Source organism: Castanea sativa, chromosome 10 (genome assembly GCF_040712315.1).
Source record: "Castanea sativa cultivar Marrone di Chiusa Pesio chromosome 10, ASM4071231v1".
Taxonomy (NCBI): Eukaryota; Viridiplantae; Streptophyta; class Magnoliopsida; order Fagales; family Fagaceae; genus Castanea; species Castanea sativa.
Window position 1 is genome coordinate 31727214 of NC_134022.1, and position 22448 is coordinate 31749661.

At 35.8% G+C, this 22448-nt stretch overlaps 3 protein-coding genes across 3 annotated transcripts; 1 reads left to right on the forward strand and 2 right to left on the reverse strand.

Moving 5' to 3' along the window:
* Positions 1–1095: 1095 nt before the first annotated feature.
* Positions 1096–2282, forward strand: LOC142613894 (chitinase 10). Its single transcript, XM_075786413.1, has 2 exons — positions 1096–1619; positions 1752–2282. Exons 1-2 carry the CDS (start codon positions 1168–1170, stop codon positions 2113–2115), a joined length of 816 nt encoding a protein of 271 aa, XP_075642528.1. The 5' UTR covers positions 1096–1167; the 3' UTR covers positions 2116–2282.
* Positions 2283–12238: 9956 nt separating this feature from the next.
* LOC142613769 (auxin-responsive protein IAA20-like) lies at positions 12239–13634 on the reverse strand. The gene is made up of 4 exons (XM_075786260.1): positions 13457–13634; positions 12945–13138; positions 12708–12807; positions 12239–12600 (listed from the first exon to the last, which is right to left on the reverse strand). The coding sequence occupies exons 1-4, from the start codon at positions 13618–13620 to the stop codon at positions 12546–12548; spliced, it is 513 nt and encodes a 170-aa protein (XP_075642375.1). The 5' UTR covers positions 13621–13634; the 3' UTR covers positions 12239–12545.
* Positions 13635–17028: 3394 nt separating this feature from the next.
* On the reverse strand, positions 17029–21948 carry LOC142614064 (protoporphyrinogen oxidase 1, chloroplastic). The gene is made up of 9 exons (XM_075786599.1): positions 21351–21948; positions 20818–21003; positions 20586–20670; positions 20255–20402; positions 20091–20171; positions 19831–20002; positions 18178–18337; positions 17748–17851; positions 17029–17582 (listed from the first exon to the last, which is right to left on the reverse strand). Exons 1-9 carry the CDS (start codon positions 21771–21773, stop codon positions 17283–17285), a joined length of 1659 nt encoding a protein of 552 aa, XP_075642714.1. The 5' UTR covers positions 21774–21948; the 3' UTR covers positions 17029–17282.
* Between the last annotated feature and the right edge of the window lie 500 nt (positions 21949–22448).

The following is a 22448-nucleotide window of genomic DNA, read 5'->3' on the forward strand; positions in this document are numbered from 1 at the left end:
TCAGCAATAATTTTTCAATTTTAACAAAATAAGCGGTATCTAAACACACTCTAATTAATGCCATTTTTGTAGGCCAGGATTTTCACCATTGGCTAAGAAGATTGGAGATTAAGCAGAAATGCAGCTTTTGAAGCATTAAAAAATGTTTATCAGTGAAGAGGGTAAAATTAGGGATGATGGATCCATTTAAATAAACTTGACGGTGCTAGATCAGTGGGTTGATAGTGGACAGATCCAAAATGCACGGACAAATAGTGGACGGATCTAAAGGCCACGTGGCATCCACCTAGTTTTAGTGATCTTCAAGGAATCCTAAATGGAAACAACTTGCATCTCACGATTAACCCTAGCCTATAGAGTCCCAATGCAAATAGAATCCTAACATAAGGAGGATCTCATAATATCTGCCCATTAATGATGATTTTCTCCATAAGGAAATGTCTTGCTACACAAGAAACGGCGGTCGGTTCTACACTACTATAAAACCCAAAGGCCCTCAGAAAATAAGGTACGCACAATTCACCTCAGCTCTAGCACCTTAGAGTTGTGAATAAGAGATTTTCTCTAACTTGACCGTCGGAGGGTGTTTGGCCGGTACCACACCGGTACCCTTCCTAAGGTCTTCAACTTTTATGTTGTGCAGGTTCTTCATCAAAGACACGTGAGGACCGTGTGGCTTACTGACGATTTTCGGCATCATCAATCAGATTACAAAATTGCAAAATGAGAAGTAGTGGGTCTTCCACTCTTATCCCACAACCTGAGCGTCAGGCCGATTGATGCTTCCATTCGCTTATATAAGTAGAAATAAATATGCTGGGTGTCGACATTTCCACTTGGACAATGCTATGTCAACTGTCTGGACCATCTCAAACGATGACCTAGTCAAAAAAGGCCTATACAAATGTAGTTTCATATTTATAGATTCAGAGAACATTATTGTTCAATAAAATGCTTCTTTAAATTTTTTAATACCCAATGAAAGGAGTGAAATGGCAAAGTCAAAAACTTGACCTCTGACTTTATTAGAGGAATTGTTATTCTCCAAAACGTGTCCTTTTCTTTATATCTCACAAAATTTAGGGGACACTTAGCATTGCATGAACCTATAAGAAGGGCCTTTCTTGCTCTCCCATTACCAAGCAAGCAAGTTTAACCTTAGAGACAATGGCATTCTCAGCCTCCTACTCTCTTGCTTTACTCTCTTTCATTCTCTTCTCCTTTACATCATGGGGTACTGAAGCTCGGGGATTCCCCATCTCTTCTTTAATTAGCAAAGAGCTTTATGACACAATATTTCTGCACAAAGATAACAATGCATGCCCTGCCAAAAACTTCTACACATATGATTCTTTCATCAAGGCATCGAGATGCTTTCCCAGATTTGGTAACACAGGAAGTTTAACCACACGCAAGAGAGAAATTGCTGCTTTTCTTGGTCAGATATCTCATGAGACCACAGGTGGGTGGCCTACCGCACCTGATGGACCTTATGCTTGGGGTTTGTGCTTTAAAGAGGAAGTTAATCCACAAAGTGTTTACTGTGACTCCAGCAACACTGAATGGCCATGCTATCCAGGCAAATCTTACAATGGAAGAGGTCCCATTCAACTATCTTGGTAATGTTACGTGACTATATATATATATTAATTATCGTGAAAATTACTGTGTGTTTTGCATGCATGTGAGATTGTACATTTCTTTAAGCTAGCTAAGCAAATTTCTAATTTGTTGACTTGCAACTATGGCAGGAATTTCAACTATGGTCCTGCTGGAAAGGCCTTAGGATTTGATGGACTAAAGAACCCGGAAATTGTATCAAACAACTCTTTGATTGCATTCAAGACAGCTCTATGGTTCTGGATGACTGAGCAGAATCCTAAGCCCTCGTGTCACAATGTCATGGTTGGAAGATATGCGCCCACAGAAGCTGACATAGCAGCCAATAGAACAGCCGGATATGGGTTGGTGACCAATATAATCAATGGACTTGAGTGTGGAAAACCCAATGATGGACGAGTGAATGATCGAATTGGCTATTTCCAGAGATATGCTAAGTTGTTTAATGTTGATACTGGACCTAACTTAGATTGTGAAAATCAGAAATCATATTAACAAAGTTTCCCAGTTTGGTGGCTGTTACTATTGCCTTTCCCCCCCCCCCCCTCCCCCCTAAAGTTTTGGGACATTGGCTTTTTCTAATTTAACTTTTTGTTTTGTATTTTATTGTATCCTATTCTCTATAAAATTTGAAGAATAAAGTGGAATTTTGTAATGGGTTATTTGTTGCACACCAATTGCTTTACAAAGTTTTACACACAACCCAAAAATCAATTAAAAACGTAACTTTGAAGTCACATTTTCAAATTGGAAATCTGGGCCTTTGGCCTTATTGGAAACCCAAAAATCATATTAACTTTTTAGTATTTTAAATGTTTATCCAAAGTCAATCGTTTCAAAATTAATACTTTAAAGTTAAATAACTAATTCTTTATATGCTATCAAATTTAGCGTGCGTTTGGCATACTACAAGTTTGCTGCGTTTCAACGTTTTGATTATTTTTATGGGTCTCTTTTCATTGTTCATGGGACCATAGTAGAAAGAAAAAACGCACCTTATCTTTTACAAAAACGGTGTGTTTAGCAATGGTCATTTTTTGAATCTCTACTTTCTCTTTAGCCGTTTCTTGCAAGAAAATCTCCCTTCTTCTTCGTCATCAATGCCCCAACCTCATCGTCAATGCCCCAATTTCATCCTCATCAATGCCCCAACTTCATCCTCAAGCTCTTAAATTTTACATCTACCACCAACTGCCCAAATTTATTTGAAGCATCTGATACACAAACTCTTTGAAACAGCCTTCATTCGGACAAAGTGATACAAACTCTCTAGAACAACCTTTATCACTGTGATTTTCTTGGGGGATGTTGGGCTTTTGCCCTTATTTTGCAAAAATAACAGCAATATGTCCTTGTTTTGAAATTATTCAGGTTCATGTCCCTATTTTGAAACTCAATTTTAACAAAATCAAGTTACAAGTGGAACTCGACATTAGCAATGTCGAGTTCTATGCATATTTTGCCACTTAACTTTTTTTTAAAAAAATTAAGTGAAACTCGTATTTGCTAAAGTCAAGTTTCAATTAAAAATTTACATATAACTCGATTTTGAGGATATCGAATTTTATATTGAACTCAGTTAAAATCGAGTTTAAAAAACAAGGACACAGACCTAAATAGCTTTAAAACATGGACATATTACTGTTATTTTTGCAAAATAAGGGCAAAAAGCCCAATATCCCGATTTTCTTGGCTGCGAAAGAAAATCAATCACAAAGCTAATGCCGCCACTGTGAGAGAGAGATGCCGATGTTAAACCCCTATGAGTTGTGTCACGCCCCAACCCCGTGTGCATGATATTGTCCTCTTTGGATGGCCCAAAGGCTCTCTTAGTCCCTCAAGGTTTTGTTCTTCCCCAAGTTGGGCTAGGGAAAAGGCCTCATACACATGTGAGAGACCGCGCCCCCAGCCCGTTTTATAAAGTGTCGGGCCAAACTCACATGAATGGGTGGAGTCGTGTTATTGCCTCTCAAAATGAAGGTTCGACTGATTATATTTTCCCCTTTAGATCACGGGTTTTACAATGGAGTCGCCACTTATTTAATTATTGGAAAAATAAGAAAACCAAAATTGAAAGATTCCTCATTTTATTAATTTTCAATTGAATTTACATTGATCATAGGAAAATTACATGGCTTTGGTCCTAGATACAATCTAAGATAAAGTACATCACTTTGTTTCCTAGTTACAATCTAAAAATTGAAAATTACTTGGATAAACATTTGATCTACTAACCCTTGATCTAAGTTTGGAGGCTATGTTACAAGGTGGGAAGATGTTAGGCACCCACCTTGCCCGGTGAAACCGGTCTTCTAGACTATGATGGCCAACATTCATATCATATCATCCAATATGTCAATCAATTTGCATGTTGAATTTAATGTGTGTGCATGTGATGAACCCTAATTCAATTTATTAAGCATTGCATTTGGATTGAAAAATAATTCTAGTGAATGTGTGTGTATAGTGATACTCTAGATTCAAGGATTTGAAAGAATTATGAAACAAACATGTTTTTCATATTTTTGATGTGGATTTAAGATCAAAACTAATGTTTATGCATGAACATGTGATGAACAACCAAGAATATGTGAAGAACGCATAAAAACATTTAAGAGCATAAAAACATTTAAGAACATTCAAACATATTCAAGATAATTTAAATAATTATTATCATGCTTTAATCTTAAATTCTCATCATAGCAACACAAAAAACAAGTTAGGGAAATTGATTATACCTTCATGTAAGATCCATATGGTGGATGAGGAGACTCTTGAGGGAAGTCCTAAGGGTGAAGGAAAAGAAGAGTTAGGAGAGGAAGAGTGAGTCTCACTCAATACCTTGAGTCTCAAGAAGACCAAGATATGACAAGACTACTCAACTTCCTAGAACTCAAGAGAGGAGAAGAGAGGGGGTTTTTTGTGTGTCTTGAAATGAAGAAATTGGGGAGTTTATATAGTAGTGGTAGAGGAAATATGAATGAGAGGTCATTAATGAGGGTTGACAAAGAATCATGAACCTAGACCTCATTTTAGACTTGGGGGAAATCTGGAGCATTAAATGTAGAGATTGGTGGGAGTGAGGAGCAAGCCAAAATTCGGTTTTCCTGTAACTGTTGTAACAGCTTGTAGAGCAAACTTCAAAAAATCATATCTGACTCAATTTTGATTAGAATTGTCTCATTCTTGTGCTCAAATTGAAGCCATGTATGTCTAGTTTCTGGGAAAATTAACTTCATTCACAGATTCAAAATATTCTAAGAGACATCGATGAAATAGTGAGCATAGGTCATTTGTTAAAAAAATAGTTTCAGTACAATTAACATTAATAGGTCCCAAATTAGCTCCCAATTAACATTAAATGGCTCCAATCACTCTCACTTCAGACTTAATTGATTCCAAATTTTCCTCTAATTAAAAGATAATTACACAAATTACTCATTGAATAATTAATGTTTAATTATCTAGTTAATTAGGTGTATGCAACCTTACCATAAAATGTAGTCCTAATTAATCAAATTATGACACATCATTGATCTCAAATTGATTATACATATAACCAATTGAAATCAATTGTTCATAATCACATATGGTCGGACTCAATTTGTGACAGTGCATCTCAGTCATTAAAACTTTATTTGATGATAACTTTCAATCAAGTGGTCCGATTAGAGCTTATGACCAGTTGATTTGATCGTTACATCATCAAGATTATTTTGGTGAAATGAGATTAAGGATCTAATGACTAGAATCAAGATGCAAATTTTCAAGGAAAATTACCCTTTTACCCTCCAAGTGAGGTTAAATACGGGTTGCAAAATGAGGTGTCAACAACACAACAAGGGAGGACATTCCTTATAAGCACATCCTCATGTGCTTCCCTAGGCAATGTGGGATTTCATGAAATGCAAGACCCCCTTTTGGGTCACTACAAGTTGTATTTAAAGTTTTGAAGTTTTCTGATGTGTCGGTGTGTTTTCCCTTTTTGTTGGGTGTGGCCTAAATTTGCATGAACAAAATTTCAACAGAATTGTGTGGGTTTGTTTATGGGTTTTGTATTTTTGTGTGACTTGTCCATGGGTTTCTCTGTATTTCATTCAATTTTGTGGGTTTGTCATCCTGTCATCCTGCAATTAACTGTTTGTTAAAATACCTCTATGAGATATCTATGGAAATAAGATACATCGAATAAATGCAATTAATTTTGTTGACTTGAAACTATGACGGGTGTGGGCTGCAAATCCTACTTGAACAATGGTATTTGGGCCCCCAATTAATTTGTAGGTGGCCTATCACACTACCCTACCAATTGAGCTCTAAGCTTCGCTTGGTTTAACTTCCCCTAGCTTTAACTCACAGCCCACACTGTATTTTCCCTTAGTTCCCTTGCGTTTCCTAGTGTTCCCTCTCTGTACCTCCTTCCCCATAATTTTTCCATCCCCCAATCCTTTGTCCACTTCTCCCTTTTATAGTCTCTTGTTAGTGGGATCATCATCATTATTTCCCCACTTCACACATACTCCCACATTCATTAGAATCCCAAGGGATCCTCACGATTTAAGAGGATTCCTTGGAACTTGTTCTAGATGCCAAAGAGTATTCAGCAGTGAACTTTCCCAAGGACACTGCTAGCCTTCGGTTACCAACCTCACCATGTACATGTTCTATGCCCACTTTCCTCGTTGCCCGTCAATATTTAGGCCAACCACCTAAACTCCCTCGAGATGGAATCCATTTACTTGTCATCCTGACCTTAGGGTTAGGCTTACGATGATAAGGCCCGGGGTCATCCCCCTCCACGCGTGTCACAACGAGTTGCCCCAGTGGGCCTTAGGCCTTATTTTGGATCCTAATTAAGTGGGCTTGTGCGGGCCTTCTGGGCCCAATCCCCCACAACAAGAATTTCAATTATGGTCCTGTTGGAAATGCCTTAGGATTTGATGGACTAAAGAACCTCAAAATTGTAGCAAATAGCTCCTTTATTGCTTTCAAGATAGCTCTGTGGTTCTGGATGAGTGAGCAGAAGCCTAAGCTCTCATGTTACAATGTCATGGTTGGAAGATATATATCCCCACAAAAGTTGACAAAGAAGCCAATTGAACAGTTGGATATTGGTTGTTAACCAACATAATCAATGGACATGAATGTGGAAACCCCAATGATAGACGGGTTAATGATCAGATTGGCTATTTTTAGAGATATGCTAAGTTGTTTAATGTTCATACTGGACCTAACTTAAATTGTGAAAATCAGAAATCATATTAAAAAAGTGTTCCTTACTATTGTTATGTTTGTTTTCAAATATTTTTGAAAAGAAAAGTGGCTTTTTCAGGGGTTTTATGCTTTGTATTGTAATGTATTTTATTCTCTTTGAGATTCAAAAAAATAAACTACTAATATTTTTTAATGCCTTAATAATGCCTCAAACCTAATAGAAAGGTTATAGGGAACACCTACTTGAGTTTATACTTTTCTTAAATCTCCCATTGATCCTATTGTGGCTTGCATGACTAATTTAATCTCTCTCCATAACATAGAATGGAGAGAGTTCTATATTCACTACAACCAGAGAATCGATATATGAATATTCTTCATCTTTATATTTTGTCCAATGTCAAACTCATTTATAATGCAATACTTAATTTACACAACATTTTTGCTCCAAAATTAACGACCATTAACGACTTGCCACTTAAAATTTCTTGTAAAATGTTGTGGATATAGTATTTCTTTAATTTAAAATGTTAGCATGTATTGTCTCTTCAAATTAAAAGTGCATTTAGCAAGATCAAAAGGCAAAATTTTGGGTTTTTCAAACTTATTTTGGAGGGCCTCACATTAAACCCAAAAAAAAAAAAAAACTCCCCTTTTATAGACTTTCAATAAATAAACAATTGATAAATCCATGCTTATTCTAAAACTCAATTCAAGGCATTTCTCACAAACAACATCAAATCATATGTTTATACATGGATATACTTGACCAAGAAAAAAAGACCTTAGTCATTTTTATCATTCTCAAAGTTCACAATTAATTATGCTTTTTTTATTAATTTTATAGATAGATTGTGGGAGGAAGAAAGGGAGCTGTGAGATTGAACACAAACATGGAATACCACAAAAATATCATTACTAATAATCATCACTTGAACCCTTAATTATGTGGGTTTCTGGGGGGTTTTTCCCCTTTTTTTCTTTCTTTTTTCTTTAAGGTCACAGATGCTTTAGTGGATTGGGGAATACCAGAGATCCAGATTGGCAAAACGCAAGCACTAGCATTGGGCCGTAATGTAAGCATGGGGACGGGCTTGGAGAGAGTTGGCCCAAAACCTAAAGATCATTTCTTTTATATCCAAACTCCATAGTACGTTGTAAATAGATTGTACCAAAACAAAAAAAAAAAAAAAAACACTTTACCATCCTAAACTATATACTAGATTACACTTTACACCCTAAACTATTAGAATACACACTTTGCACCCAAAACTATCACACTTTGCTCCTAGCATCACTCTTACAATTAAGTTAAACAGAAATTAAAAACACATGACTTGCACAAGATGTTTTGCTTAGGTGGCACATTGTTTAAAGACCAAAACACCCTTTTCACACAACTAAAACCAAATGTTTATTTCTTTTCTTTTTTTTTCTCTTCTTTTTTTTAGGTCTCTCTCTCTCTCTCTCTCTCTCTCTCTCTCTTTCACACACACACACACACACACGTTAGGTCTTCCCCTCTCTCTCACCTAGCAGCTTTTCTCCACTAAACCCAACAATATTGGACCCTTTTTAAGCACAATAGTTGGTGAAACTACATCACCTTCCATGGCTGCCTTTACATCTAACTAGTTGCTAGTTTCTCTAATAAAGGCCTTGTTCATCTTATCAATCACACAATTAATCAACCTCTGTGTCCTTATTCTCAGCTCAGGAACTAGGCAAAAGAAATGTTCAATTGGAATAATGGTTTTAAGCAGTAAATAAGTTATATCTAGGCTGCGTTTGTTTCGCTTGAAAAGGATTTTAGGAAATTATTTTACACCAGGCTGTGTGTTTGGTACCTATGGAAAATTGGGTCAAACAAAAATTATTTTACTAGTTGACTGTAAAATAACCCTTCTCACCTGTAAAACCATTTCAGTTCTAATTTTACCTTCAATTGATTTACACTTCCCACACACTCTCTCAAAGCTTCGCACATGCACTCCTCAAAGACATCACTAGTACTCTCCAAGCTCAATTGTGATCGAGCCCCACCCTCTCCCTCACACCAAACGCAGCTCCACCCTCTCCCTGACGCCAATCTGAGCTCCACCCACAGTCCAACAAACGTCGTCGATCCACCCACAGTGAGTTTCCTCCACTGTTTGAGTTCATTTCAGTCCGACAACCTCACCTCTAATCCACCCTCTATTTCAGTCCGACAACCTCATCTCACCTCTAACATCTCTTATCCGTCGCTCCCACGTCGCCGACGAAACACTTCTCTCAATCCCACCCTCTACAATACCCGATCCACCCAAGACCGATCTCGTTCTTGACCCACCCAAGACCGATCTCGTTGCCACCGTTGAAGACCGATCTCATTGACCTGATCTCCATATCTTTCCTAATCTATCTCTCTTTCCCTCAATCTCTCACTCTTTCTTTCTCCCTCTCTCTCAGTTTAACCGAGTTCAGCTTGTGAATGAATGGAGCTAATGGATTTTTGCTTTGTTAACTGTATATATTGAAATTTTCAATTATAAAATTAGTTTGGAAGTTGAGAAAATGTGAGAAACGAGTAGAAAATAACATTTTTAGAATGCAACCAAACACCTGAAAACATTTTCTAAAACAATTTTCATAATGCAGCCAAACACTTGAAAATATTTTCCTTTTCCAAAAATATTTTCACCTGAAAATATTTTACACTCGGAAAATATTTTACATGTTGCCAAACATAGCCCTAGTTTACATTTTGTTCTACTTTTGATGCTAAATATGATGAAAATGGTTGATCTCCTCTGAAAAATTTGAGAACATTCCTTTTGTGGAGACCATAATTCCATTCGATCTAATTTGTATTATTTGTTGCAGAATCACAGATCTAGGATTTCTCTATTCCTATTAAGACATGGTCTAGACTACGCCTTTGATGTTTAGTGATCGTAGATATCTTTTGTAGGTATTCCTATCAACATCCTCTATTTGCATGGTTTGATAATGGAAACAAGTATGCTAATGATAAAAGTTTCTCTGATCATCAGTTTGGGTTGCTTCATGTTTTCAACTCTTTTGGGATTAATTCGCTGAGAATCATCCACCTAGATGTTACCACAATTTTCTCCCTGCTTCTACGTTATTTCTGTGTTACTAATCGGCTTTCTTTTTGGGTGTGTGTATTCATCACTATGTTATTTTATGCTAGGCGAGAGAGAAGGGAAGACCGAAGACGAAGACTTGTATGCACGAGAGAGAGAGAGAGAGAGAGAGAGAGAGAGAGAGAGAGAGAGAGAGAGAGAGAGAGAGAGAGAGAGAGAGAGAGAGAGAGAGAGAGAGAGAGAGAGAGAGAAATAAGCATTTGTTTTTAATTATATGGGTGTTTTGGTATTTAAACATGCCACCTAAGCAAGAAATCATATGCAAGTCATGTGCTATTAATTTCTGTCTAACTAACAGTAATGTCGGGGTGCAAAGTGTGATAGTTTAGGATGCAAAATGTGCATTCGAATAGTTTAAGGTGCAAAATTTTAGGGTAGTAAAGTGTAACTTCTAAAAAAAAAAAATTTAAAATTGTAAACAAAGTAATGCTATGAACACAACAAAAATTTCACAAAAATTTCAAATTAACAAGTCACATCATTACAAAATATTAATTAGAGATTGTGGTGAACCCATGTGTATTGACATAATAATTTAAGAATGTTGTGACATTTTGTTGTATTCCTAACATTACTCTTATAAACAAGTTTAGCTTGGATTCTTTGTTTTGAAAGGAGCCTAGCTTTGATTGTAGTATAGCTTACAAAGGGGTTCATATTAGTATTATCATGTAAAATTGCTAATGATTTTGTTTTAGTTATTTGATGTTTAATTAATACAATTGTGGCAGACTGTGTTTTGGTCGCAATTCACTAATTAATCATTAATAAGTTTATTCTAAGTGAACTATGTTATCAAAGTTTCACTAAATTAAAATTATTACTCCAGTTACCAAAATCATCAAGAAATTCATTATCTATTTAAATTATTTATTTAATCATATAGCATGATTTTTTTGTTTTAATAAAAACTTCGCATTAAAAAATATGTACTTCTATTACATAACTTAAGATTTTTTTTACTATCCATTTTATTAGTTGATTTTGATTGTATTAATAATATGATTTTTTATTAATTTACGTATAATTTTTAATTAACATGTGGAATGCAAAACCATATCGCTAATAAGAAAAATGAGAACCAAAAAGCATATATCTTTTTCTTTATGGTGGGATCCATGATCTATCATTCATATGAAAAGAGAAAACATTATTACAACCACATTATTAAATTCTTCAAAGACAAAGCATGGCTTATGAGTTGTGTGTAGTTAAGTCTATTAAATGATTTGTTTTGTTCGTTTTAATCTTGAATTCCTTAGCAAGTTGAAATTAAAACCTAACTAGCTTGATTCCCACACCTGGTCTTGTCTTCCTATGGTTCCATTGTTTACTGATATTCTACTCCTCCCATTTGATGGCAAATAATTACTAATTTATTAAAAAAAATTATGCTAGAAATATTACAAATTTTATTACAATATCTTTTATAAAATGATGTGCTGCAATTCATCCACGCCATTCATGCCTCATTTGTATATACCATATTGGGGATATGTGGCACATCTAACTTAAATCTTGTGCGCACAGGACACACAAGACAAAGCGTGCAAGCCTAAAAGTTCAGAAGTTTATACGCTGTAGAAATATATTAAGACCATTACAAAAATAAAAATGCATATTTTTTGGTGGCTTTTCCCAATAAGCATACAAAGACCCCCCCCCCCCCCCTTCTCTTTTTTTTATTTGATTTTTTTTATTTTATAATTCAATAACTATCAACTTGAACCCTAAACGTTTTTGTTTGAAATATCAAGTGGTATCAATTGAACTATAAAGTTCTTTACGCATTGCATCCATTTCTATTCCTATTTTTTAATCCTTTCATATTCACATTTTTAAAAGAGGGATAGAGATACAGATGGCTATACTAGTACACCAGTGACTTAAGAGGAAGAATGTTCTTATAGCGTAGGAGAGACTCAATTAATTTATGGACACATGATTTTGAAGTACTACATTCAGCAAAATTATATATATAATTTGAAGTCTTGGATTTAAGCGTATAAATTAATTAGAAAATTAATTAGTAAGCCATAGCCTGCTAATTCTATGTTCATTAGGAGATAGGAGAAGAGGACATTTTGTACATTCTAGTCACCTTCTCCTCTTTTTTTTTTCTATGTCATCTTCTCTCTCTATCTCCCTTCGGCCAATCAATAGGGTTAAGAAGAGGAAGAGAGGGAAGGAGGACCAAGTTTTGTTGTCTGATTTATAAGTTTCATGTTGTTGAATAGATTAGGAATACCACTGTCTTCTTCAACAAGGAAACAAATTTTCTTTCTGCGAAGTCATGAATATATGTCATCTTTTTTCTGCATTAAGATTGCTAACTACATCATTATCATACAAAATTCTTACATGCATCCAGAAGAGAAGATAAAACTATTGCCTGTATGATCATGTATAGATGTACATGCGCAACTTCAGAACAAAATTCACAAGAGTACTAATGCTTTGGGGCATTATATTGGTTTAACTCCACAGGGAAAAATTGGAGAGGGAGAGAGAGAGAGAGAGCGAGAGAAAGACTAGGATCTAGGATGCATCAAAGTCACTTAATCAGCAAGGGCCTGCCCTTGTAATCTTCAATCTCTTCACAGTGGACAAGAACATCCTATACAAAAACAGAAGCAAGAGCCACATTAATGGATGCAAAAATATCTGATAGAGTGTTAGAATTGAAAATGGATTACTCTTAATTAAAGAGCCACATAAACTCACTCCCAAGGAACATCTCCAACCATCATCAAATCCCCTTCCTCATCTTCATATGTTAACACATGACATTTCTCAGGATGCATTGTATCCACTTCAGCTCCCCCTGTGCCAAAAATCAAAAGCATTCCCACAAAAAAAAAAAACAATTATTAGCTCAATCTTCTACAAGTTTACAACAATAAAAATAGATCAAAATAATCATTCTAACAAATAGGGAAGAGGGAAGCATGTAAACTTTACAGAGAATGTTGGTGTTGAACATGTAGTCAAGAGTCCTTATCAAGTCATCATAACCATCGTGGGCTAATAAGTCCAGCTTTCTCCCAATTGGAATGCCCTCCATGTAAACCTTAACAAAGAAGGTGGCATGATCATTGCACTCGTTTCCTTCTGCCACAAGTGACTGAATTGGTGGATAATCCAATGTTTGCACCCTAACATAAAAATGAACCATAAACTGTTATGAGAAAAGCAATGCTAGTAGGCGTAGACAATGATAATCATAGATTGAAAAGAAAAAAAAAAAAAAAAAAGTTTTTTGTTTTTGTATTTTTGTCCTTGTAATAAATAAGAGAAAGGATTCAAACGCAGGTTCTCTACAGCAGAAGAATTGGGTAATGCCACTTGTAATTACTGAGTAATGACACTAAGTTACAAGACTCCGGAGATGATGGGCAAAAGGTTGATATAAGATGAAAATGGAAGAAAGATAAGATTTCATCAAATGGGTATTGAGTATCATAGAATAATACCTTGGAGTTGAAGAGCTGTTGTGTTGAGAGGCTGAAATGCTAAGTCCAAGCCTAAGATCTGTGCTAAGATCTCTCTTTAGCTGAGAAAGAGAGGAGGAACTAGAGAGAGATTGATGGTTGTTACTGTCAATTGAAGAAGAAGAAGAACTAGTAGCTCTGCCCATTGTTAGATGTGACGACAAACAAAGCCGCCACCCAAGGTTTAAATAAATAGACACACACTCGCACACAGTCAAACAGTGTGTGTAAGAGAGAGAAAGTTAAAAAAAAAAAAAAAGAGTCTATGAGATATGAATGTGTTGGGGGGGAAGCATTTCTTTGAAACAACTGGTCGGCCTGAAATGTTGTCAAGGTAGCAGACAGGTACACGCGTCAAGTAGGAACCAACGTGGCTTGTATCATAATTTCCCTTTGAATCTTAAACATTCAATCACAATGCGGTTCATGTGCAATTAGGCTGGCTTGATGACATTTTACTATAAGTTCATAATTCAGGTTGATAGAATAAGCATCTTTTACCAAACACTTTTCAATTTGGAAAAAAATAGGGAAAATTTTACTTTTTAAGAAGTAATCAAAACGTGGAAGAATGAAACACAATGTTTTTAGTTTTCACACCATTTTTCAAACATTATATTCCAATTTTGAGAGCTCATAATGTTATTGTTAACCATTGTGAAGACAATATTCTCTAAAATTGTAAAACTTGGAGTCTAAGGATTAGACAAAGAGTCCACACACTATAACATAATGTGTACTTGGAGGACATGAATCTAGACAAAGTATTAAAATGGGGTAATTAAACATTGTGTTTCATTGGATAGAAAGGCATCGATTCTAGAAATCTATTTACACCATCCTGAAACACAGTATTAAAATAAACCCATGTCATAAATAATCTTTCACTCAATGTTCAATGGATATGATTATCGTGCTGCGCATGGGGCATAGGTATTGACACATAATAAACCTTATTGATAATGTTGAGGCTACGTGTGCTATGTAGACTAAACCACATCGATATGTACTTACATGAATTATTTAAAGAGCTGTAAATAATTATGGACAAACCATGGGGGGATGCTTCAACAAGCAAGATGAAACCTCGGACATTTTGTACATTCTATAAGTATTGATGGGGCCCTCATGTTTCCCATCTACTTTAAAATCAATACGTTCGTAAGATCTATTGGTATTTCATAAAAACTTGTTTCTGAATAGTTCTGATTCTATACATCATTATTTCACTTTCTTTTGCCCCTAGGCTAGGGGCTCCAAATCCTAAACGGCTTTAACTTTAGAGGGTAGATTTTTAAGAAATCAAACTCACTAAGTTTTCTAAAAATTTCTTGATGATATGCTAAAACTGAAATAAAATATAAACAAAAGGTAATTAGTTTTCTTTATATTACTTTATACCCTACATCATTACATTAAACAGACTGACAAATCTTGCTTGATAATACTTTTTATTGAAAGACGATACTTAAGATCCTATCATGGAGACATGTCATCAATCTGATTTATAAACACAAGAAAAAGATTTGAGAACAAAAAAAGACACAAAAAGCATTTTACATTCTTGATTGCTTATGCATTAAACATCTCTCCTTCACGTGTACAATTCACGTGTATAATGCACATTTTCTCTCTCTCTAGAATTCATTTTCCTAGTTGTTTCTCACAGTGAGGAATAGTAACAAGGAAAATCTTTCGTAGGCCTAAAGATACGCCTATTGATAGGAAGAAATGAAAAACTTACAAACAAGTGAAAGAGAAAAAAGAAAAGGAAAATGTTCCCCACCACCCCTACCAAGCTGTTGCTTCAATTAACCATCATATGTTTATTGGTCTCCAACACATTATTCCCATTGAATTTAAAGCATGTTTACCCACAGGCCACACACTCTTTACAGAACCCGTAATGTCTTGGACTCTTAAGACCATAGTCTCTCTTATTTTCCTCTTTTACACATTCTTCTCCAAAACTGTGTTCTTCCACTCTCAAATCTATCTTTCTCCATCAATGTGTTGGAGATTCTCCACATTTTTTTTTCCCAGTCAAACTATGAATTGCTTTTGAATTATTCCATGTAAAGCACCAGGCCCTACGCTGGGGGACCTGGCCCCATTTCAGGCTTTTTCTTCACGGACCCTTTTATTTTTCTCTCATTGCTGTTAATTTGCACCATCATTTCTATCACCCTTGTCTTGAAATCCTATACACGCATCAAGAAATCTAGGAGCCTCGTGGTTCATCAAGGTTCACGCTCTCGGCCACCTATGTAATATTTGGCTTTTTAAAAAGGAGTCCTTCCCCTAGTGTCGCAGCTGTCGCTCTTAAAGAGATCAGTTGTCCAGTGTTTTCGAGTTACTAGAATAGTGTCTTGGGCACATTTCAAAGAAGATTGTGTCCACGGGCAGTGTTTTATATGTAAATTAATATTGGAGTATGTTAATGGGTGCTCTTTGCTCCTTACGCTAAAGAAGAATATCTCCTTAACTTGTTAAGGAGGAATTAAGCGAGTCTCACTACATTGGAAAGTAACAAAAACTAATAAACAAATATCATTTTAATTGTGAAAAGTAAAAAAACTAATAAACAAATACCCTTTTAATTAAAAGTTGCCTAGCTCCTCAAAATACTTGTTAATTACAATAATAAATAACTCAATTATAATCAATACACTCGTTAATTGGACACATCAATGTATAAAGCTTGCTAGGTCATTGCATATGTCACCAACTTGTACATCGCATACATCACCAACTTGTGTGCATAACTAGATGACTTCAAGCACACCTTATTCTTTTGAGATAGTATTTCTAGGACATCACCAACTTGTGTGCATAACTAGATGACTTCAAGCACACCTTATTCTTTTGAGATAGTATTTCTAGGACCAATGCCACTTGTTACCATCTTTGACTCAATTTGATCACATGTCTCACTATGATTGATGAACCATTACTTTTACATGGACTCACCACTTTTTTTTTCATCACTCACAGTCAAATATGCTAAGGTTGCGGAGATAGTTGTGGCACAAAATTTATGTCCATAGACTTTATCTTTTAAGATAAGTACATGCTGAGAGAATGGGAGATGGCACTCAAATACATTACACGTCACAAAGGATGATGCATCATTAACACTGGGCTACCACTTGAAGCCCAAGTGCACATCCTAACTAAACCACTAGGTCCACTGCCCTACTGTGGATGATGCATCAAAGATTGGAACGTAGCATGGGATTGGATCTGGGGCCACATGACCACAAACAAAATGACAAAGTTTATTTTAGCGGATCTAAATCAAAGCATTGTCCAATCTCTCCTTACAATTAATGTAGACAATAATAATTTCATTCATTCATGTATCAACTGCATCTATGCTTACTAATCAACGCAAGTCAAAGACTTGTAGTTGAATTGACACCTCCTATGTACAAAGTGTTTGGGGGTCTGGGGGAAAAGGGTTTGAACTGTGGAGTTAGTAGCATGTTGTAAATATTTCTAAAAAAAAAAAAAAAAAACCAATCAACGCACAAATTAAAGGAGAAGTTGCGCAATGGAAAACATTTTGCATGTGTGCTTCTGCACTGGTTATAATCACGGAAAAGCAAACACTAAACATAGCATTAAAGTGATCAGTAATGACAATGACCCAGTAATTACAAGTCAAACAAAATCCTAAAAAATATGCCTGTTGGAAAAAACTCTCCACAAAAGAGGCTACCCAAACCGCCAAATGAAAAGCTGAAGAGAAACTTTCGATCAGTCAAAAGAGCCCATCTATTTCCAAAAGTTGCTTTAAAATCTGACACTACTTGTATGCAACCTGTGACAGGAATTTAGTCACCTCAGCTGCAACCTCATAAGCACACTCAACACATCGGCCCAAAGCTACACCAGATACATAGTTGCCCCCCAGAAACAGCCCTTGAAACCCAGTATCTTTGAGAGCAGCATTTGCAGCATCAAGGAGATCAAAATGACCAATCAAGAACTGTGGAATGGCTTGTGGCCACACTTTCACACCCAACGGAAGTGGATCTTTTGCATTAGGGTTTATGAGCATTTTCCGCAAATCTCTATCAACTGCTTCAATAAGTTCACTCTCCGTCTGTCATTAAAAACTGTGGCATTAGAAAGACTAAAAGGAAAGAAGAAACTGAAAGGCATTTAAAATCTAAACATAATATTTCAAAGCCCAAAGATTGTAACACTAAAAGTTAGACCAATCAACAAAAACTGAAATCAAGATATGAATCTTCTTGAATTGTCCTACCTTGGACAAAATTCCAGGATTTGTAGCCCCTCCAATGTAGTTCAATAGTAGAACTCTTCCAGCTGGTGCTCGATCAGGGAAAAGTGAAGAGCTATAAATGGTTCCTGCAATTCCCAAGATAATTCACATGCTAAATTTGGCCCAAAATTTTCAATGCATCCTTAACAGAATATTACTTCTTACAATTAATTAAACATCTCAACACTATATTAAGTACCAGCAGATGTTAAGAATGGCCTATGACCCTTGGGTCAGTTGGTACCTCCTAGCATCCCCCCACGTCCAGGGATCAAGTGCCCCACCCCCATAAAAAAAGAATTAAAAAATTTTTATAAAAAAAAAAAAAAAAATCATTTTAAGCAAAGAAAACAAAACAGATGTTAAGAATGAGTCATGGACATAACTAATTTAAGAGTTTAAAAGGAAGTACCCAAAGTTTCCACCCCTTGACTGCGTGGGTGCAATTGACCAAACCCCTTTAGTTCACCATTTATCAAGCATTCTGTCCGAATTGCTTCTTTTGGATATGAAATAGACACCGCTGCAACTGGTGGGTAGTAAAATTTTGAAAGTGCATCTGCAGCACCAGCCTGTAAAAAAGAAAATATGTGGAAAAAAATTTATACAGGCCTCTGCTGCAATCTAAAAAATTAAGGAACAGCAAAAAATGCCTTCAATAATCCAGTAAATAAATATGATTTCATTAACCCCCTAGATGTGGCCATGCTACAACAAACTTTAGTTATACACCATTAAGGATCATCTAACAAGGCATGTCTTAAAAACAAAGCTTTAACAGTTGAACAAGCATGGGATATACACTATCAGGAGCTAAAATATCTAGAGTATCTGTAAGAAACTATGCCTTAAATATTCACCAGCTCGCAACTTTAAATGACTCAGTAGACTTATTTGTCTTATAAATAAATTTTTAATTAAAAAAATAAGATTGAGCTAAAAAAAACATAGTCAAATTTTAGATGAGGACTAGCTAGTTAACTGATATATAAAATAAGATTAAAGCCTAGTATAAACGCAAGTTCTAGATAACTTTAGGGCATCTGCTGAAGACAAAGTCTAAGCCATATGTCCACTATGCTGTATCAATAAATAAATAAAAAGAGCTGAACAACCTGGAAGAACTATTTCAACATGGTACTACTTTCTACCAATTCAACTTACATCCAAGTGAAAACCAGTCTACAATTATGATAGAATGTCAACTAAAAAAAAAATAGCACCTCAGTGAACCAAAACTCAGAAACTACATGCTACTTTTTAGCATGACCTCTCCTACACAGGATACTCTCCAAGGATATTTACAACTTTGGCATTCCAAACACAAGAGTGTCTATTAATTTTGTGTTACTCTGCCTTGACCCTGAAAATTTTGATGTAGCTCAGATCCTGATCTAAATTTTATTCAGCATTGCCACTATTGATTAATTAATTTTTTTCAAAAATAGTGAGATATTATTATCTGTATATAAAAGCATTGTGATAATGTGCACTGAAGTTAGTGGACTGACACAAGCTCTACAGAACAGCAAGCAAAAGAGGAGGGAAAAAAAACCACCAGAAAACAAGAAAAACTAGAATCAAGTGTCCATTTGGAAACAGCTTATTTAGCTAAAACTGAAAACTTTTTGCTGAAAACATTGTAGATAAAGCTAAAAGCTAGTTGAAATAGTACAATGGGGCCATAAATAGTACCAAAAAGTGCAATAAGGCCCATGAATAGTACTAAAAATAAGTTAAATAGTAGCAAAAATAAGCTAAATAGTAAAAAAAACTGACTTTTTCAATCAATGTCAAACACAACCCGGTATTCAGAATAATGAAAGTAATCATCTTTTCCAAAATGAACAATAAATAATTGAACAAGTGGTGCCTTATCTAAAAAATTATATTAGTATATTACTAACAAACTGCAAACAATATGAATCACATATTAAAAAAGTTAAAACAAAAGTCAAAATTAAACAGAAGATTAGACCTTCAATATAATCCATTTTCAAGCATTCCACTAATAAGAGCAGTAATAAGACAACCAGTTCTTAAATGTTACAAGAAAGGGGCATACAGATAGAGGACGCAACAAACTGCTTGCAATATGGGAAGGAACCGTCATGATAACACTTTTGCTCTGAAGAGAAACCAATCCTTGCGGCGTTTCATACGTCAAAGTGTAACCTCCATTATCCAATTTACTAATACTTGAAAGCTTCCAAGACAATTTTACTTTTCCACCCAACCTGCCAACACAAAACAAGTCACTAAAATCAACAATCCTAAAACGAATATTGCAAGCACATCAATAGTTGAACTTCCAATGAAGGGTACCTTGTAGAAATTGCATTTGGCAACATAGCGAGTCCCTTCCTAAGTGATCCAACAGTTTGGCCCTTTGGCTTTGGTAGACTCCTAAAAGATAACTTAATTCAGGGCATTGAACACAAATTTTAAATATAACCACAACATATGCATCAATGGACGGGTATTTTTACGGATCTCGAGGTGGCTTGGGAACTTTATTTCTCTCCTGGATTGCTTTAAAAGTGCCACCAATGATACTACCACCATTCTGCTCTAGATTCCAAACTTTCCCAAATGCAGCTTTCATACTTAGTTTTGAAGGATCACCCGCATAGACACCTGCATATGACAAAATTTTCAGCTCCACTAAGCAGCCATATATACCAACTGAAAGGAAACAAGTCACGGCATGCATATTCCCAACTTGGAAAATTTCTTAATAGGAAGAAGAGAGATTCCAACAAAAATAAACAATGAGAACAGATTGATTAGCGACATAGGTTGTTCATTATTGGTTATAACCTGAACAAAATGGCTCAATCAAGCGTTCAAAAACCTCATCGCCAAGATTACGGCGCACAAACTCCTCGACTGATTCCTCACGCCCCTGTCACCTTTGTGAAGACTATAAGACATGAGAAATTCACTTTAAATATGCATGTGCACAAATGCATGCTTGATGTCATTGTGAATGAATTTTCAAGAGTAACATAAATTGATAAAGATAATAAACAAAGAGTTGATGAGGACAAACTGGTGGAGGAGGGCGAATGCCGAGAGCACCAAAGCCAGCCCTGAGTTTGCCACCAATGCTCATCAAGTCAAAGAAAGGCAGGTCGGCTGGCTTCGAGGGGACTGGCCTTAATTTCCCATTCCACAACACAAAACGCGGCGAATTAGGATCACCCAAAACTATGTCATCCTTCAATCCACTATCCACCTAACAATGCAATAAATAAAAAGAACCAACATTTCAACAAAATCAAATTAAGGAAAAAAAAAAAAAAAAAAACCTTTCCTATAAAACATTGTAAATGCTATTACAGACATACACTTAACAGACCAAATTAAAATTATAATATGAAATTATGAAATAGTAGATTGGTTCTCTGATTGGAGTTTGAATTCTCTTTTTTTTAGAATAAGATATCTTACTCATCTAAACAAAAAATAAAAATTTAGAAAGCTAATAAGTTAGAAATGAATTGATAAGCTAAGCAATTAAATTCATAATTTCCCAATAATAGCTTAGAAACTTTTGGGAGAAACTGATAATTTATCACATACGATCATGGTGAGCATGGAATCGGAGGGCTGGAAGCTATTGGGGCCTTCTTCCCAGAGATAACCGTCTCGCTCGACGGTGATGATGTTGCCACCGACGCGGTCTCTGGCCTCCGTGACGATGACATTAGGAACGACGTCTGAGTGTTTGGTTGCGAGTGCCTGTGCGATGCAGAGGCCGCTGATTCCGCCGCCAACGACCACGCAATCTACATTTGAGGAGGAGGAGGAGGAGGAGTGTTCCGCCGCCGCGTGAGGCGGAGAAATCGTGGTGGCGGATGAGTCCTCGGCGATCGAGCAGCGAATACGTGCGGTGGGGTTGCGGCGAGCGAGAGGGAGTGTGTAAAAGAGAGAGGAGGGTGACGTGGACGGCGGCCTTGGGCGGAGGAGAAGCGATTGGGCGGGGAGGTCCGTGAGGGTGTTCATGGTTGATGGCGGGTTCGGGCTCGGGCTCGGGCTCGGGCTCGGGTTCACTGCTTTGAAAGAAACGACGGCGTTTGTTATCTCGATGAGGGAAAATGGTGGATAGCTATTATGACTTTGAGAAATGACGTGTCTCTCCACTATTTGATTAGCTGATTGTTACGATTTGGCTACTACCGCTACACGGTACATAGATGATAGAACATAGGCATAGGTATCTAATAACTCTTTCTTTTTCTTTTTTTACTGTTATTATTATTATTATTATTATTTTAAAGCTTACTATTATTAACTACCTAACACATATTTAGCTGTGGAAAAATTAAAGGCCTACATAGATGATAGATAGAACATAGGTATAGCTATCTAATAACTTTTTTTTTTTTTTTACTATTATTAACTACTTAACACATATTTAGCTGTGGAAAAATTAAAAGCATAAATGTATTATTAGTCTCTATATTTTGCATTTTTTTCATTTTGGTATCTACATTTTATTTTTACCACTTTTAGTCTCTAACCAATTAACGTCTAACATTTAGATCATTTCCATCGTCCAACTAATAGCAAAAGCTGACATGGCTGACGGTGAAATAAAAAAATAATATAATCATACAGAATATAATGCCACATCAGCATAAAAATTTAAAAAATTAATTTATTAATTTTAACTAAATA